At 39.4% G+C, this 19196-nt stretch overlaps 1 protein-coding gene across 50 annotated transcripts in view; it reads right to left on the reverse strand.

Annotated features, from left to right (window-relative positions):
- The window catches only part of BBX (BBX high mobility group box domain containing), a 297568-nt gene that overhangs the window by 91420 nt on the left and 186952 nt on the right, over positions 1-19196 (reverse strand). For all 50 annotated transcript variants that reach the window (XM_086408179.1, XM_086408500.1, XM_086408481.1 and 47 more), the window contains 2 exons: positions 6055-6225; positions 426-668 (listed from right to left, as the gene is read on the reverse strand). In XM_086408179.1, coding sequence (XP_086264305.1) covers positions 426-668; positions 6055-6216 — 405 coding nt within the window. In that variant the 5' untranslated portion in view covers positions 6217-6225. Of the gene's footprint in view, positions 1-425; positions 669-6054; positions 6226-19196 lie in introns of those variants that run through there.

Genomic DNA, 19196 nt, shown 5'->3' on the forward strand with positions numbered 1-19196 from the left:
CTGAGACCCAGAAATTAACTCAGATATGGTTACAAAGCTGTTTAGCTTTAGAACTAGATCAAGAGTGTCATCTTCACCATGGGCATTCTCTGACAGCAGAAGCTGGGCTCCTAGAAAAACTAAAAACAAAAGTCATTCATAATAAATAAATCACCATTCATAAAAATCCATCCCTCATGTCATCAGTGCAATACAAACAAGTGAGAAAAAACTTCTTGGCAATAGGTTTCTTTTGGCACCTCACCAGTATCTGCAAGGTGGACTTGGAACTCAGGAATAGGAACAAAGCTTCAATGTCTTTGTTTAACACTTGATTCGGGATTCACCTTCGTGCTGCTGCTAGACCTTTTGCATGGACTCTACTAACTGGGGGTTGCAGGATTGGTTGTTCACAGTTACCACAAAGCCTCCTCACTGTAACTCACCTCCTTGGCCATGTCTGTGTATTTCTGCTTTTCCTTTGGATCGAGAACAGCCCACCAATCAGCTAGTATCTTGGTAGCACCTCGGTTATCAAGCCTGGGGTGTTCCTGACGGACAAGAGAGCGATGACGTTTGCAAAATAAAAGAAATGCATTCATTGGTCTCCGGGCTCGCTGTTCTGGTGATTCATCATCTTCAGTTTCACCAACATCTTGCTCTAGGCCATCGGCCCCAAGAAGTTGAACCTATTAGCAACAAAACAAGAGCCAAAATGTTTAACACATCCTGGATAACTCTGTTTTTAACAATTAGTGTTGGTTTTTAAATTGTATTTTTCCTTAGCTCTGTTTAAACAATTTACAAATGGGGGGAGGAAGGGTTTTTAAAAATTATCAACCACTATTTGTGGCTGGTAACCAACTTAAAATGTTTTCTTTTGCTGAGTTTCTGTAGCAACCTGTGCATGTCTCTATTACAGCATATATTACATTGTTGTTATAATTGCTTGCATTTTTTTCTCTCACTAACAGTAAACTCTTTGAGGACAAAACTTCTCTTATTTCCCTCATACACAGTGCTTAGTTTAATGTCTTGTACAATATTAGTACCTAACTAACTGCTGGATAAAGGATTAAACCCATTCCATAGTATATGGGTCTCAAAGTTAACAATATCCTCATAAAGATACATGAATATTGGTTCTGTCTTTCTCCTTTTTAGAAAGTGCTTTTGTACAACTAATAATGTGAAAATGAATAAAAATCTAATACAGACTATTTAATGTTTCTGTGTACATCAAAGTGAAGCCTCCAACCGTAAAAATCAAAACAGACATTTGACGTTATTTGAAGGAAGAACTACAAAAGTAAATTTTCAAGTCTACAGATAATCACACATTCTTGTCTACTGAAATTCTATGGTGATAGGGCTTACACTTTCAAAACTGCTTTTGAATCCTTCATTTCCCTAAGCATCTCATTCAAGATCTTCAAGGACTTCTGCAAGGCTCTGATCCTGTCCATCTGTGTAATCCTCACTGCTGCTGTCCTAGTAGCACTCTGGCCTATGGCTTCATCTTCCTGCTTTTACTCCCTTATAATACTTCCTATACATGGCTGCAGGTTTAATTTCTTAAAGCACATCTCTGACCACAGAATCTTAGAATAGCACTGTTAAGTATCTTCTGAGGCTAAAATATGATTCCATGGTATCTCTTGGAAACACTGCAACCAAGAACAGAAGTCCAGAATGCTTACTAAAACCATTCCTTTAATGCTGCTTTATAGCTAAAATCAAGAAGGATCAAAGATGCTGTCAGACTGCATTATACTGCTGCTGCTAAGTCACTTTAGTCGTGTCCGACTCTGTGCGACCGCACAGATGGCAGCCCACCAGGCTTCCCTGTCCCTGGGATTCTCCAGGCAAGAACACTGGAGTGGGTTGCCATTTCCTTCTCCAATGCATGAAAGTGAAAAGTGAAAGTGAAGTCGTTCAGTCATGTCTGACTCTTAGCAACCCCAAGGATTGCAGCCCACCAGGTTCCTCTGTCCATGGGATTTTCCAGGCAAGAGTACTGGAGTGGGGTGCCATTGCCATCTCCGATACAATAGGGCAGTAGTTCTCAAATGTAAGTGGGCATAGGAATCCCTGGAGGTCTTGTTAAAACACAGACTGTTAAGTCCCATTGCCAGAATTTTGTATTCTGTATGTCTGGAGTAGGCTTTGAGGATTTGTATTTCTAACAAGTTGTGCAGTTACGCTGCTGGTCTAAGGATCACGCTCTGAGGCCATTACTATAATAAGGCAACCAGCTTCTTTTATATCATGTTTATTGGGCAACTGTTACAGACACTCTAAGACAAATCACTAATTTAATCCAACTAAATGTTTTTTAAAAGTCTTTTAAATTTAAATTAAGCATTGTATATGCATTTAATTAACCATCAATTGTCTTCAGACACAAATAGTACAGAACAATCTCAAAGTCAGAGCTACCTGATCTGGAAGTACATTAGGGATTATTACTGGGAATGAAGGCTACAGATTTATCTTCCTTGTTATGGGTATAATCATTAACAATGACTTGCGTTTTCAAGGAATATTTATCTATCATTCTGAAACTGACTAAGAAGTTACAGAGAAATGAGGAGTAAAAATATGTATTACGTAAGTTGAGGAAGTAATTTTATTTTCCCTTCAGAAAAAATAACTTTGATCCAGTGACTAAATTATAGAACTCAAGACAAGAGTTGGAAAAAGAGATAAATAAGACAAGATCCTGGCCCCAGGAGCTCACTGTTTTGGTAGAGGAGAAAGACATATAAGCGAATAAATTAAAAAGCAGGATGATGACTACAAGAAATCAGTGTGATAATGAAACACTAGTGGATTGGTAGAACAACAGAAAAGTCTCCCTAGAAAAGCGTCGTCTGGGCTAAACTTTGAAAGACAAATCAGAGTATATAAGGTAGTCAGTGGGAGGTCGTGGGGAACTAACAAAGATTAAGGCTCAATGGTTTATTCACTTATATGCAGTTCAATAGAATCAGTATACAAAAGATTAGAATGGAGAACTAGAGTTGTTGTAGAAGAAGGTATGGGCCGCTTCATGAACAATGTGCTTTGTCATTTTTTTGAAAAATGCGAAAGAAAAATAAGGGCATTTAATCCTGTAAATGAGTGGTTTCAGATTGTATGACTCAAAAAAACCCCTTGAAGGGGACCAACACAGACTGAAACTTTTTGTTCTGTCAAGTATGAACACTAAAAACATTTTTTTTTAACTTCTAATATAATTATTTCATTAAATTAACTAACTGAAAAGTGAGTAAACAAACAAGTGCATGGTATATAAATTAAATTGAAATAAAAAATTATCTGGACCTTTTTTTCTTTCACCAGAGGCCAAGCAAGTAACACTCTGCAACAAGACAACACTAGCACCAGACCAGAATCTGGAGACCGCTGCTAGGAGCAATGGAGAGCCATGAATGGTTTTAGCAGGGGAAAGACACTGTCAGATCTGTACTGCAGGATAACTCCCGTCATTAGTGTAGAGCACGAATTACAGTAGCCAAACTAGCAGCAAACAAGACTAGAGGAATGAATTAAAAGTTTATGCCAGCAGTCCACGCAAGAACCAGGACAGGGCTAAATCAAGGCAGTATTCATGCGAACGGAGAATTGGGAACAGAGACAACACTCACTAATGAGGTAGAAACAAGAGCGACTGGTGTCTTAACTGAATGTAAAGGTTGAAAAAGGAAGAATGTTTCCAACTTTGGCAGCCAGATTCCTTCATACACAACTGAGAACACTTTTTCTCAAATGAAGGGAAGTTATATCCAGTGGGGAGTAGAAAGATTAGTACTGGGGAGACAGAATGTGAAGAGGCTCTTGGCAGAGAAGGCCGAGTTGGGATAATGAACTAATATACCAACAAAAAGAAGTAAGACCAACAGTATGGGTGAGATCTCTTGATTGTAGACTAAAAAGAGAAGAGGACTCAATGACTTCATTCTTCTACTAAATAACTGTTTACTGGGCATGTGATACGGAGCAGCCACCGTTTCAGGTGATACCGACAGAGCAGTGACCATACAGAATCCCCATCCTCATGAAGCTGAAAAGTAGCACAATCAACCTGTCACTCTGGAAGGATCTCTCTGGCTGCTTTATTGAGAACAGACTTTAGAAGGGCAAGAACTAGGGAGAGAGAGGCAGAATATAGCAATCTGCACCAGCGCTGGTGGTAGCTTGGAGCAAGGTGGTAGCAGTGACACTGCTAAAGAAGGGTCAACTAGTGAAGACCTTTTGAAAGCACAGTTGAAAAGCTGCTGATGGACAGACCAGAGACTTGAGCAAAAGAAAACAAACAAGGTGTCAGGTCTGACCAATCTGACACAGCTGGAATTGCCATTTACTGAGAAAGGAAAGAAAGATGCCAGAAGATGGGGTTTGGAGTAGAACAGTGAAAGCTTCATTTTGAACACATTCAATCTGAGATTCTGACTCGATATTTAAAGTGGATATGTCAAGTAAATAGTCAGAAATACAAGTCCAGAATTTAGGAGAAAGGTCCAGGATGCAGACAGAAATTAAGATACGAGGCTCAGAGAACATCAATATTTGAGGGTTAAATAATGGATGGACAACAAATGGAAGAAACCAGAAAGGTATAGTTGGGAAGGTAGGAACAGAAATAACAGTGAGTGCTGTCGTGGACATAGGAGACAGCTTCAAGAACCAAGTCATCAATAGGTGCAAATGCATGAGAAAGATCAAATTAGGCATGAGCATACACTTGGCAATTTCCTCAAATAGGAAGAGTGACACCATTTCTCTGAAAAAGGAAAGGAAAAGATGGATAAGGACCGAGATAAGAGTAAGCTGAGTGGAGAAAGCTGAAGGAGGCATTTTTGGTGGCCTCTATTTTCTCTGTGAAAGACAAGAAAAGTGCAGCAGTGAGGAGACCATAAACAGTATCCAGAGAAGATGTCTGCACAACAGGAAAAATGTTTGTAATTCCTGATAAACAGAGCAAAAAAGGGAGTTGACCCAAGCCTAGGACAAAAGACTGAGTGGATATTGAAGAATGTTTATAATATTTGTAGTGACACAAAATATGTACTCATTTATTCTTCCACTGACCATGAAAGGTGAAAGTGAAGGTCGCTCAATCATGTCCAACTCTTTACGACCCCATGGACTGTAGCCCACCAGGCTCCTCTGTCCATGGGGATTCTCCAGGCAAGAAAACTGGAGTAGGTTGCCATGCCCTCCCCCAGGGGATCTTCCCAACCCAGGGATCGAACCCAGGTCTCCTTCATGCAGGCAGATTCTTAAACATCTGAGCCACGAGGGAAGCCCAATGAGCTGTTCAAAATCTACTCTGCACCAATCACCATTCTGGGCTTTAAGGAAGGAGAAGACAACAGGAAGGGGAAGACCCCTGCTCTACCAAAGTTATACACTAGTCTGGGAAGACAGACATAAACAAGTATACATAGCAAACAGAAAGAAGTTCAAGGGGACAAATTCCTCAGACGGGGAAGACTTGGGTGTGAGGGACATCCCTGGGGAGGTAAAAGATGAGGAAGCAGTCATGCCAAGATCTGAAGGAATGTGTGGCTTTCTAGTCACCTGCATCATTGTGTAACTTTCTAAGCAAGAGCTGGCTGCTCCGGTGTGAGACCAGAGGAGGGGGACTGAGAGGGGTGGCAGCACCCAGATGCTCTGAGGGCCTCAAGGATGAGGGCCTGAACAGCTCTGAACCTGCCTGTAGTGGCACAGCTGGGCTGGGCAGGAGGAAAGAGAGGCCAGAGGAGCAACAGGTGGGTGCAAGGTGAACATATCAAATTTTATGAACTGACTTCATTTTACTATTGCCTGCAAATCATTAGCTAATTGAAAGAAATACTAATTAAGAAGGATCTGCTTCAGTCTAAATTATTAGGAAGTATAGATACTTTAAGAGTCATCAACATTTGGGATGAAACTGTAGATAAAGTAGTTAAGCAGAATTCAAGTTATACAGACTCCTAGAAACACATTCACTGTACCACACGTGTTCACTGCAGTTTCTGAATGAATGTTCAAACTTAAAACTACTACAATAAACAGAGAAATTACCTTATCAATATCCTCCTCTTCGTCTTCCTCTTCTTCCTCTTCTGAAAAGTCAAGGAGTTTCTTTGCTAGCAATGGATGCCACTGAAGACACTTTCGCTTTGGTCGTTTTCCAGTCCCTTCTCCTTCTGCTGAATGATCTTTATTTCTATTACTGCCTTTCATTACTGTGACCTGTGGTAGTCAAAAGAAAAAGAGAAAGAGAAATCAAAGTAAATTTGATTAAAGCTAGTTTATTTAGCTTCCTTAACTTTAACTGGATTATAGTTTTAATGATTAAAATATCTACCAGCTCAGGCATTTACTGGATTCAGTAAGAACTCTAAGTTAACATAATCAAACATTCATTTTAGTGGGCTAAATTGCTAATAAAATTTGCCTTTTCCTTTTCTGAAATTTTCTTCCTTCCACTTTATAATTTCAGAACTCAAAACCCAAATAAAGTGTTAAGATGATGATAAGTTATTGTCACCTGTTCATATTTACCAGGACAGTGTTTCTCAGAGTCTTCCACTAGAGTAATGTGAAAGATTCCTCCCAGGAGAGCAGAGATCCTCCCAGATGTAGGTCTCTCTACATTCTCTGATAGCTCCTATTTTTTCATAATAATTTATATGAATTTCACATTCTATACTATGATAAATCTTAGAATTATTAAGTAAAACGAATGCTTTGTAAGAATCAAATGTTTTAGATTTAAAATAAAACTATTTCATAAGATGACATACACTTTTCAAAAACTAACTGCATGCAGCCTCCAAGGATCCCGTCCATATATGAAGTCACTCAGTGGGATGAGCACTCACTTGTGATACAAGTCACCAATCTCCGTGCCTCTCCCTATTACATATGCACTGCAAACCTGTAGTAAGTTTCACTCTCTAGACTTCTTTCCCCTAATAGATGATTGTCTGAAATAACTATGAATCTGACAAAATCTTTCAGAAACCTAAATTCTAAAATATTTTTCAATGACTTAAAAAATTTTTTTTTCTGAGTGAAACAACTACATATTCATATTGTAAAGGTGAAAATACCAAAAAAAAAAAAAAAAGTACCTTCTCCATTATGCCCAGCCCAAAGTTAAACTACACAGTTTCTTACATGCTTTCCCATAATTATTTAATATTTCTCATTCATTCATTTGAAATAATATTGATAAATAAATTACTCTTTATACATACTGATGTGAAAATTCACATAATACAGTTAAATACCATCAGTTTAAATGGTTCATGCTGATGACTACAAACTTAAATGTAGTTGCCAAAAATCACACAGTGGTGGCCTTTCTGGTCAGTTTAAATTTGCATTGATCCAAATGCTTGCAGAGTGTTATCAATAAACTTTTAATGCTAAGTTGCTAACATTAGGATCCATGAACATACAGTTTCAAGATTCATCTAGTTCTCAAGTCTTCAAAACAATACGATATAGGCAATTTTTTATCTTCCTTCCTTAATTGTTTTTGGGTTTGAGGGTCATATTTAGGTCTTCACTTCAAAATCAAAAAACATTCACTAATGTTTCCTTCTAGAACTTACAAGACTTCATTATTTTAAAAAATGTAAATAGCTAATCAATCTGGAATTCATTCTGACAAAGGAGTGAGGTGGGGATTGAGCTTATTTTTTCTCCCCAAAATACCTAACCAACTATTTCAAACCATTTATTAAATCCTCCTGCTTTCCCCCATTCCATGTATATAAGTCCATTTCTGGTCTGTCTTCTGTTAATAATCTTCCCCTTTGTTTTCCCATCCTTTGACCAATTCTAATATCTTAATGGATAGTATCATTCTGTACCTTCCTCTAAATACAAATATAATAGTAAACACAGCCACTTAAAGCGTCTACGCTGAAAATTTCTTGCTTTAAGTTTGATCATCCTCATTTTTAATAACCATATACTATTTCAAAATAAGAATGTATTGAAATTTTCTCAATTATTTCATGATTGATAGGCATTAAGATTACGTATCAATAAAATCTTCATTTTAATAGTTTTTTAATCTTCATTCAGACAAAATCTTATTATTAAAAGCTGTGTCTAGTCAAAAAAAAAAGGGGGGGGGAGGGGTGAGGAGGGGAGAAGAACATGTTCCTGTGGTTTCCTTAGCAAGAAACTTCTGCTGAGCATCTGAAGCAATTACATGATTCATGTGGCTGCCTCAAGAGTAGAAGTGATTGAGAACTCTAAATGGAATTAGTTATCTGCTATGTTTTTAATAAAGGAACAACAATTTCTTTGAATTGATAGACCAGTTAACAATTCCCAGTCAATCTACAAAAAAAACTTGGCATAGGCAACCCAATTTCCAAAAATATCAGTGCTGTACAGAGAGAAGAGGAAACAGTTATTTTTGTGGCTTACTAATCACTTCAGGATGAGATGCTTGAGTAGTAATTAAACCCATACTGGGTTTTAATACCCAATATTTTATGATATAACACGTTTTTTAAATAAGTAAAAGAACTCAGCAGGAAATTTTAAGTCAGGCAAGCTGTTATCAACTGGAGAGGTCAAAGTGATTGCCAGTGACTAGAGAAAAATATATCATTTAGATTCAATGATTTTGATTATGCTATTTAATTATGCATGAATGTGTTTTAGAGTATGTGCCTTTGTATATATTTATGTGTAATTTCAATTTCAAACAGAATACAAAATGTCAAGAATCAAATGAATGGAAGGTATACGTGGCTTTGGGGTTCAAAATAACCACATTAACCTCCTCCCACCACTGCTCCGCTTCTTTCCACAAGGCTGCCAGGCCACTATGATACCGTATCTCCTCTCTGATGCTCCCCACATTAATCTCTCCACCCCCATGAAAACAATAAAAAGATCCTATATTGCTAATGACACCAACCACATTTTCTCTTGAATTACAATTATGTGGGTACATCCTACCTTCATCACTAAGCCTTCTCCTTGATGATCCAAGACTAGTTAACTTTATACACCCAGAAGCATCTGGCTTATCAGAACATCAAGATCGGTTAGTTGTGAGGGCTGCTGTAAGCAACCATATGAAACTCCATGCTAAATTATGGTGATAATTCACTATTTATACACTAGAATGGCTTCAAAATTAGTACCTTCTCTTTCATTCCTGTGAATTCAGATATTCTTTCTTGAGTGAAAAAAAAGGAGGTCTGATAACTACATATAACAGTAAATGCAGGCCTAGGTGGCAATGTTCTGTTAGGAGAACCATCGACTGACTACCTGGGCTGTGGGGGAAAAAAGAGTGACAACTAGCACAAAGTCTAGAACAAAACAGGAGGAAGACAGATATTTTTAGCATGAATAAAATAAGTGAACTGAAGACAGCAAACTTGGGACAAAATAGTCAAGAAAAGTATGTCTGATCTAATGACCATGAAATACCCCAACTATAAATTGGACACTTTAATAACTTATAGTTATCTATTACTTTTTAAATCACCATGGATCTATTTTCAAACTGTTGAAAGAAGGCAAACGTGTCCACAATGGGTAGGGGTGGGGGTGCTCCTGATTATCATTCAGAAGTAATGAGAAAGAGAAGAAAGAAAAGGTGAAGAAAAACATCTGAGAAAAAATAAGGGCAAAGAAGGCATAATTTGGAGACTTAAGCATATTACTTATCTTATTTCAACAGACAGGAGGAGGGAAAATCGTTACTTTTTGACAGTAACAGAGATCTACCTTCGTAACTATTTTGCCACTAAAAACCCCACACATTATAAAGTTTGGTTTCTTGTTCTGGTAAAAGAGCAAATTAAGCTAGCAATCTACAGGTAATGAATGAAGCAACTGGGGGACTTTATTCAAAAGGGGTCCTTCTTCCTTTCTACATGGCAATTCTAGAATAACTGAAGTCAGGTTATTTTTACTATCAGTGGACTCTGTACTTGAAAGAATCAATATCATAAAATTAGGCTGCTGAGATCAAATGATGGAGGCTGAAGGTCCCTATCCAAAATACAGTTGGGTTTTGAACAACTCAGGTTTGAACTGAGAATGTCCACTTACACACGAAACTTTTTCAGTAAAAACAGACTATATTACTACATGATCAATTGCTGGTTGAATCTACTGATCAGAGAGCCATGGATACAGGTAGGTGACTGTATAGTTATATAACCCCAGCATTCAAAAGTGGACTGTACTGAATAATATTTATCTTATAAATATAAACCAACCCATGTGTACCCTTTTCTTTGCCAGGAAGAGTTGCCCTAGATACTAATAAGACTAAACCAAATGTAAATCAACTTGGTGATACATTAGGAAAAACTTCATTGAACTATGTTTTTCAAATGCAGCAAGGCCATTCATAGAAGACCTTTACTGAGATCAAACTTCATGAGAAATTTAAGGAATAAATATCATAAAAGAAACAGTATAGAGTGAACACCACATTTAACAAGAGAAAACCATGGACACTGACGCCTAAAGGCCTCATTCAGAATCCTGCCTATACCACTAACTGCTCACTGTAAAGCTGTTTATCTTGCTAGTCTCTCCTCACATTAAAACTATGTTAACAGCTCTACTGTGAGAACACTTTTCATGTAACACCCAGCACACAGCCTGGCACCAAGACAGTTCCCACTCCACAGTGGTAAACCCTCCTGACATCCACAGGCTTTTTAGAGTATGGGTTCAACAGACAGTAAGGGCTCGCTGTAACGCAGCCTAAGATGCTGTTGGAGAGAGAACACAGAGGACTCCCATTCAACAGTGGTCCATGTTCTTTCATCTCCAGCCTCAGAAACTGAAAAAGAAAGATGGTAAGTTTCTGTTCTTTTGTATGAGTGATATACAGTCAGAAACAGACCCTTGGCACAGTCATAAATTCTATAAGATCCTCTAGTCTTTCTATCCTTTTGTCTCTCTACTTGGGCAATCAGTAAATTTTGGCTTTCAAAACACTGTGTAAATGTAACTGTGTCACAGGGGTATTTTAGAGTTTAAACTGTTTCCTGAATGTCCAATAAAACTCCATTCAAATCATATTAATGGAAATTCAGACCAAATGAGATAGGGGAAGGTGAGGGAGGCCTATAAGAAATCTCATTGTTGGACAGCCACACATTCTATTTATAAGTAAACACTCTCCTGGGTCTAGCTGAGCCTGCAAAGCTTCAGAGCCATCTCGGGCCTACAGAGAAAATCAGCCCCAAGAAATAGTGATAAAGCAGTAGTTCTAGCACTTCCCCATGAGTTAGGGTGACCTGCTTAAACAACTCTTCCGAGAGTGTTGCTCCTTTCAAAATGCTCCTTGCCTCCATTCTTTCAGGGATCCACCTGACACAGACACTGGCAGACACCCCAACTTGGAAGCCATGCTCACTTCCTAAAATTCTTCCATTTTCTGACTTGTGCTTCTACCAAGGCCCAGGTCACATTCACTTCCCTTCTAAAGCTTTCTGTGAAAACCTTAAGTCAAAATTCATTGCTCTTTGCTCTTGAGCTGTGATTGTACTTGACTTTTTTGGTCAAGCACTTATCATGGTATTTCAGTTATCTCCACCCTCCCCCCAGTTGGTTGTGAATTTCTAATGGGAAGGTGTCTTGGTTTCTTCCTTTTTTGTCCCTGGGCCTCAAACTGAGGCTGGTATTAGCAGTTTCTGAAAAGGGTATTAATGGCTTGTAATTTCCTCACCTGACAACCACATAAAACAATTTCCCAAAATGAAGTGTTCCTAAGGATAATTTTTAAAATAATACTAATATACAACTAATATTTATTAATACTATTTGCTTCATACTTGATATTCACTATCTCATTTAATCTTTGTAAGAACCATTCAGGCAAGTACTAACCACTATGCAATCCAGTTGAAAAAGCTGAGGGTTAAGCCATTTGTCTAGGGTCACACAGTTGGCAGCAGAGGAGCTGGCTCGAGAACGAGGAAGCTCAACTCAAGAGCCCAAACACTTACCTAGGACAAAGCTCCAATATAAAGCCTTCCATCTGTTGACTCACTGGGCATTTTCTATAGGACAAATAGCTTATGAGCCATGGAACTACCTAAAGGGCACTCTAGGGGGTGGAAGGTACATACTTTCAAGGTTCAGAGCAGAAGAGCAAGCTTACATCTCTGATAACTACAAGTGACAGTTACATTAGACTAACTTTAAAACTCTTTGAAGATTAAAGTTCTACAAGTGCTAATCATTATTTATTGTAATTCTAATGGCAATTCTAAACTGTAGACAGATTAAATGAAAACTAACTCATTCAATAAAGTAATACTCTCATTGTAGAAGCAATTCAGTCACTCTATTCATGCAAAGAGTGTCTTTCAATGCACTCCTTATTGAAAAGCAGTAGCTCTTCAAGTTGAAACTTTAACTCTGTCAAGATGTTATCTACATGCTCTTCATGAATACTAATAAGACACCAACTATTCAAATAATGGCTTAGCTACACTGGCAGTTCTGGTTCCTGACCCCCCCCTTCGTGAAGGAATATGTGTTCTAAGATCTTTAATACTTACACTTCGTGACATTTATAGCCTTAGCAGAGCTTAACATGGTTCTCAAAATGCATGCTGCTCTAGGCTACAGATAGAGACAACAGCTACCTTGAAAGAGATAAGGCACCAAAAGAAGCAGCTGAGGGAAGAAAAGTGATTTACACAGAGAATTCAGTAACAGGCTTGAACGTGTTTCCCATCACAGTGCCCTCTCTGCCAAAGCCCAACTTTCTGCTTTCCTGTGGCATTTACGTTCTTCACCATAAAATCACCAAATTCCTAGTCTTCAACAGGTCTAGCATAACACATTTGCCCTTTTTAGTTTCTAAATGAACATGGGTGTTTTTTTTAATCCATTTATTACATGGTCAGGGCATAATTATCACATTGACAAGAATCTGATGTACAAAACAAAGCCGATGGGAGCCTCTTCCTCATTTATTCTCCACACAGCTAAACATGTATTTATTGATCACATGCTGAGCTATGCACTGTGGCAGTTAGGTGCCCAGCCTTACCTCTCATTTCATCACCATCTCTGCTGCCTCCATTCCGCTGGCAGGCAGGTGTCGTCCTGTCTCCCCACACCTGCCCTGTGCTTCCTCAGCTCTCCCAGGCCTGCACACTGTACCCCACACACCCATTCTCACTTCCTATGCAAGTCCCTCTGAACTCTCATTTCTAAGGAGCTATTGTTATTTGCTCAGCTCCTGTCTCTCTCCTTCCTGAGCACCATTTTTGACCACTCACATTTAATGTCTGTGCCATATTTTTTGAAACTTGACTGTAAAACAACCATCATTTTCCCATATAATACATGTATAATGACTCCATATGAATTCCTCCCAGAGACCCTGGAGGGTAAAAAACATGCCAGATGCCTTTTTTCAGGATCTGTCAGAGCAAACGTCCCTGTGCTAGACAGGAGTACCTGAGAAGTGAACACAGAAACAATACCCTTCTGCTTTCACATTATGCTTTTTCTTTGCATTGTTTTGCTAAGAGGCATAAGAGACACAAGGCTTGAAAGGAAAACATGCAGAGAAGGAAAAATAAGAACCCAGAGGGTTGCTCAGGAGGAGAGGGAAGAGAGAAGAGAAACAGAAAACTGACAAGGAGATGTAATAAAATGAAATCCAAGTCACTTCCAAACAGCTGTCAACACTGAAGACATTTTTTTCGTAGCTTTATCCCATTCTCTGGTCAATGACTATCATTATGCTCTCAAAACAATATCATAGCACCTTCCCCTCACTAGTACTCTTTTCCTTTCATACCTGGTCTGCTAATTAACCTCAATTCTGAACTGATCCAATCATTTTTCTTTCCCAATCTATCCCCAGGTTGCTGGCTATTCCCAGGGTCTGACACTACTACAAAAAGTTTCCAGTCTCAGGTTGATCCTCAGTGCTCATTCATAATCTTTACTTGTCTTAGTCTTATCCAATCCCACAGGGCCCACAGATTAATAAATTATTGGTTCCTTCCCAAACTACATTGATAATGAGGAGAATAGTTATTTATATATATATATATATACACGCATAAAACATTTACATATATATAAAATGCTTGTATATATTTTGCTTCCTATGTGCCAGAACATCATGTGAAATGCCAGGCTGGATGAACCACAAGTAGGAATCAAGATTGCTGGGAGAAACATCAACAACCTCAGATACGCAGATGATAGCACTCTAATTGGCATAAAGTAAAGAGGAACTAAAAGACCTTCTTGATAACAGTGAAAGCTTAAAACTCAACATTCAGAAAACTAAGATCATGGCATCCAGTCCCACCACTTTATGGCAAACAGAAGGGGAAAAAGTGGAAACAGTGACAGACTTTTATTTTCTTGGGCTCCAAAATAACTGTGGATGGTGACTACAGCCATGAAATTTAAAGATGCCTGCTCCTTGGAAGGAAAGCTATGACAAACCTAGATAGTGTATTGAAAAGCAGAGATAGCATTTTGCTGAAAAAGGCCCACACAATCAAAGCTACGGTTTCTCCAGTGGTCATGTATGGATGTGAGAGTTGGACCATAAAGAAAGCTGAGTGCTGAAGAATTGATGCTTTTGAACTACAGTGTTGGAGAAGACTCTTGAGAGTCCCTTGGACTGCAAGGAGATCAAACCAGTCAATCCTAAAGGAAATCAGTCCTGAATATTCATTGGAAGGACTGATGCTGAAGCTGAAACTCCAATACTTTGGCTACCTGATGCGAAGAATTGTCTCCTTAGAAAAGACCCTGATGTTGAAAAAGGTTGAAGGCAGGAGGAGAAGGGCATGACAGAGGATGAGATGGTTGGCTGGCATCACTGACTCGATAGACATGAATTTGAGAAAGCTCTGGGAGTTAGTAATGGACAGGGAAGCCTGGCATGCTGCAGTCCATGGGGCTGCAAGGAGCTGGACATGACTGAGCAACTAAACAACCGCTAAACACTTTATATGAATTAATTTCTGTAACATTCCATATACCTCTTGGAGAAAGAACTATAATGGTCACATTTTATATAGGGAGCAACTGGGAATGACAAAGCTTAAACAACATGTCCAAGGCCATTCTGCCAGCATGTGGCAGAGCCAGGATTTAAGCATAGGGCTTCTGTCCTCAGAGCCCAAGCTTCTCCATACGGTCCTTCCCAGCAAAATCCTAGTCATTCTAAGAAATGCCTTTGCCTCCTGGTTAACAGGAAGGCATATGTGGACCCTCCCAAAGTTCCACCCTGCCTACCAATTTCAAAACTTCTTTTCTTCTACTTTTTCTCAAAGGCAGAATTTCAAGGCCGGCTCCTTCTCTCCCTCCCAGCCTGTGCTTCTCATCTTTCCTGCTCCCCTGGACCATTAGATGTTCAGTTTGATGAAGTACTGATGAACTATCACCAGTTGCTCCCAGTAAAAACCTTCTCTTTTGGCCTGGACACAATTTCAAGTCTAAAGCCCTCTCTGAATCCTCCTCCTTTAGCTAGTCCTCTATTATGGTACAAACTGCCCTCCAGCCGTCAGGCCAGGAGACTGCCTAACCACAAGCCACGGAACTAGCAGCCAAGAAGAACTGGCCCTAGGTACTAACGTTGTTCACAGGCTCCACCTTGCATTTCATTTACTGACTTGTTTCCTAATCTTCTCGGTTCTAAAATCCAGGATTAATTTCCTAGAAAGCACTCACAGCTGATTCCAACTGTGCCACAGGCTCTGGCTTCCTTCTCCACCTCACTATGATTCACGCTTGCATATTTAATTTCTAGACTCTCAGAGAAAACACATTGTCTCCATTATATCCATGGGGGACTTGCCAGAGCCCGCATGGTGCACAGAAACTGGACATTCCTTCTTTTCACAGAAACATCTGGAAAATATGCACATCTTTTCTACTTCCTCACCAATTCCAATCACTGCAACTGGCTTCTAGCGCCAATACCTAATCTCTCACCATGTTCTGTCCCTTCTACCGCCTAATATATAGTCTGCTCCTCTCCATTCCCCACGCTGGCTCAGCAGTCTGGTCTTCCTATTTATGGTTGTGCTGACTTGAATTCTCCACACTACAAATACGTGCTCATGCCCTTCTCCTGCATATGAAATCTCTTCAGCAGTCCCTCAATGTACTCACGGAGAAGGCAATGGCACCCCACTCCAGTACTCTTGCCTGGAAAATCCCATGGATGGAGGAGCCTGGTGGGCTGCAGTCCATGGGGTCGCTAGAGTTGGATACAACTGAGTGACTTCACTTTCACTTCTCACTTTCATGCATTGGAGAAGGAAATGGCAACCCACTCCAGTGTTCTTGCCTGGAGAATCCCAGGGACAGGGAAGCCTGGTGGGCTGCCGTCTATGGGGTCGCACAGAGTCGGACACGACTGAAGCGACTTAGCAGCAGCAGCAGCAGCAATGTACTAAGGAAGACATGCAAACCTCTGCCTTCATACAGCACATAAGATTCTTCCTGACTTCACCCCTACTTAGTTTTAAGGCTCATGTTTCTTTGCTCCATTCTCACTCTTAAATTTCTACCTACACTGAGCAACATGCTATCACCTGGAACTCACCTCTTAGCATCTGCACGACTGCTCCCTGCCGTGAGGCTAGTAGGCCTGCTTCAGGCCAGAGCCTGGATCTCACATCAGCTCCAATTGGCCCTTACCAGTCTGAGAGAGAGGTGCTTCTTAGTTGTCCCACAACACCCTACACTCAATATCCCCCAGTGAAACGGCGTATTTCCCTTGTTATATCCCTCCTGGCTTTGACAGTCATGGTATGAACTTGAGCCCACTCGTTCAGTGCAGTCTCAGGTTTGCTCCCTGAAGTCTCTTCCTGTCACCTTTATTGCTTCTCATTTGCCCCTGCTTCTTTTCCGCTCCTTCCCCACCATACCTGGCTCTTCCTTCCTGCCTTGTGACCCTCCATCTCAAGAGATTCCTTACACCAAGTTCAAATAGCATTCTCAAACTCCCAAATCAGAACAGCTGACAATTTTACTTGTTTGGAAATACTAGCTTCTAGGCAGCAAATGTTAAAATGACTCAATGAACAATTCTGACCTCATAAGAGAAATAATTACTATTCCCTTTTCTCTTGTACCCATCACTGAACACTAATCTTACATGAACCAGTTTAAATACAGCTCTTTAAATAGTAAGAATGATCATGCATATTTTTACAAATACTTTTAAATATTTATATTAAAATTCTATCAGGACTTCCCTGATAGCTCAGTTGGTAAAGAATCTGCCTGCAATGCAGAAGAAGGGATAGGCGGCTACTCACTCCAGTATTTTTGGGCTTACCTGTGGCTCAGATGGTAAAGAATCCGCCTGCAATGCAGGAGACCTGGGTTCCATCCCTGGGTTGGGAAGATCCCCTGGAGAAGGGAAAGACTACCCACTCCAGTATTCTGGCTTGGAGAATTCCATGAATTCCATGAACCGTATAGTCCATGGGGCCGAAACTAGTCGACACGACTGAGCGACTTTCGCTTTCACAATAACCAAAGTTAAAAAAATTTTTTTCAGTTATATTAACTTAAAAAAATTCTAAACTAATCCAAACCTTTTTATTAGTCTGGATGTCTTTCACCATCCTGATCTCTACTTACAACTTAAAAAACAAAACCAGAAACAATGGTTCCTGTTAAGAATCAACAATCTACGATACCTCTAGACGGAAATCTCTTTTTCCTAAGCTATTATTCTTTACTCTTAAGTGATGGCAAATAATTTTAAGTTACATTTAAATTTAGTTCACTCAATAAAGCAAAATTTCTCCATCTTAATGGTTACAAAACAAAACTATTTTCCCATAACATTAAAAAGAAAGAAATCGCTCTTATTTTAGTAGTTGTAGTGTTTACTGAAGCAGCTTATCCTAGCTTCTGCAACACCCATCTGCTTTACACTTTGGCACACTAGAACTGAGTTAATTTGTCATTTTCCAGATTACATACTGTAAGAAGGTAGGATGTTGTTTATCTTTATATTCCCAAATGCTTGGAATACTGCCTTGACTATATTATGCAATTAATAAAAAGTGCTTGAAAATGCATTAACTAAATGATTTTGTATCAGATTGTGCATTTGCCAAGGAAATTAATTAGAATACACAGGGAGTTATGATACATTTATAGTTTCTGTTTAACTAGAATTAAGCAGAAAAACCATTTGTTTTATACCTGGTTCACACTTGGTGAGATTATTTTCTTTAAATATTTTCTGACTTAATACACATGATATCAAAGTGCTTATATGCAGCTTCGGAGTCATAATAGTGCCCTATTCAAAACATTAAACATTCCATCTATATTTTTATTGGGTGCTACAGTCCTTCTGTGTGCTCGGTCTGATTGCTTTGACTTCAGTGCCAAGTACTGAACGCTCTTTTCCTTTATTTATGAAATGTATTAAATCCATGGTATTTGTTTTAAAAAGTTCTTCAGATCATAGAATTAACAACATAAGTTTCTATTTCTATACCATTTGCCTATTTATTCCCCCTCTTTGGAAAACTACCAAAGAGAGAATATAAATAGCTAGACATTTTAGGATGACCCGAAATTCATTCTTCCTTCCATTTTTCTTTCAATGCACAGTATGCAAATGGGCATTACCCACAAGAGAGTTCCAGAAAAACATCTATTTCTGCTTTATTGACTATGCCAAAGCCTTTGACTGTGTGGATCATAATAAACTGTGGAAAATTCTGAAAGAGATGGGAATACCAGACCACCTGACCTGCCTCTTGAGAAACCTGTATACAGGTCAGGAAGCAATAGTCAGAACTGGACATGGAACAACAGACTGGTTGCAAATAGGAAAAGGAGTGTGTCAAGGCTGTATATTGTCACCCTGCTTATTTAACTTATATGCAGAGTACATCATGAGAAACGCTGGGCTGGAAGAAGCACAAGCTGGAATCAAGATTACCAGGAGAAATATCAATAACCTCAGATATGCAGATGACACCACCCTTATGGCAGCAAGTGAAGAGGAACTAAAAAGCCTCTTGATGAAAGTTAAAGTGGAGAGTGAAAAAGTTGGCTTAAAGCTCAACATTCAAAAAACTAAGATCATGGCATCCGGTCCCATCACTTCACGGCAGACAGATGGGGAAACAGTGGAAACAGTGGCTTGCCGGGAGCCGGCGTGAGGACCTCCACCCGTGGCAAAGGTC

This window comes from Bos grunniens, chromosome 1 (genome assembly GCF_055505025.1).
Source record: "Bos grunniens cultivar Pamir isolate PY7600 chromosome 1, Bosgru_T2T1.0, whole genome shotgun sequence".
NCBI classification, from domain to species: Eukaryota; Metazoa; Chordata; class Mammalia; order Artiodactyla; family Bovidae; genus Bos; species Bos grunniens.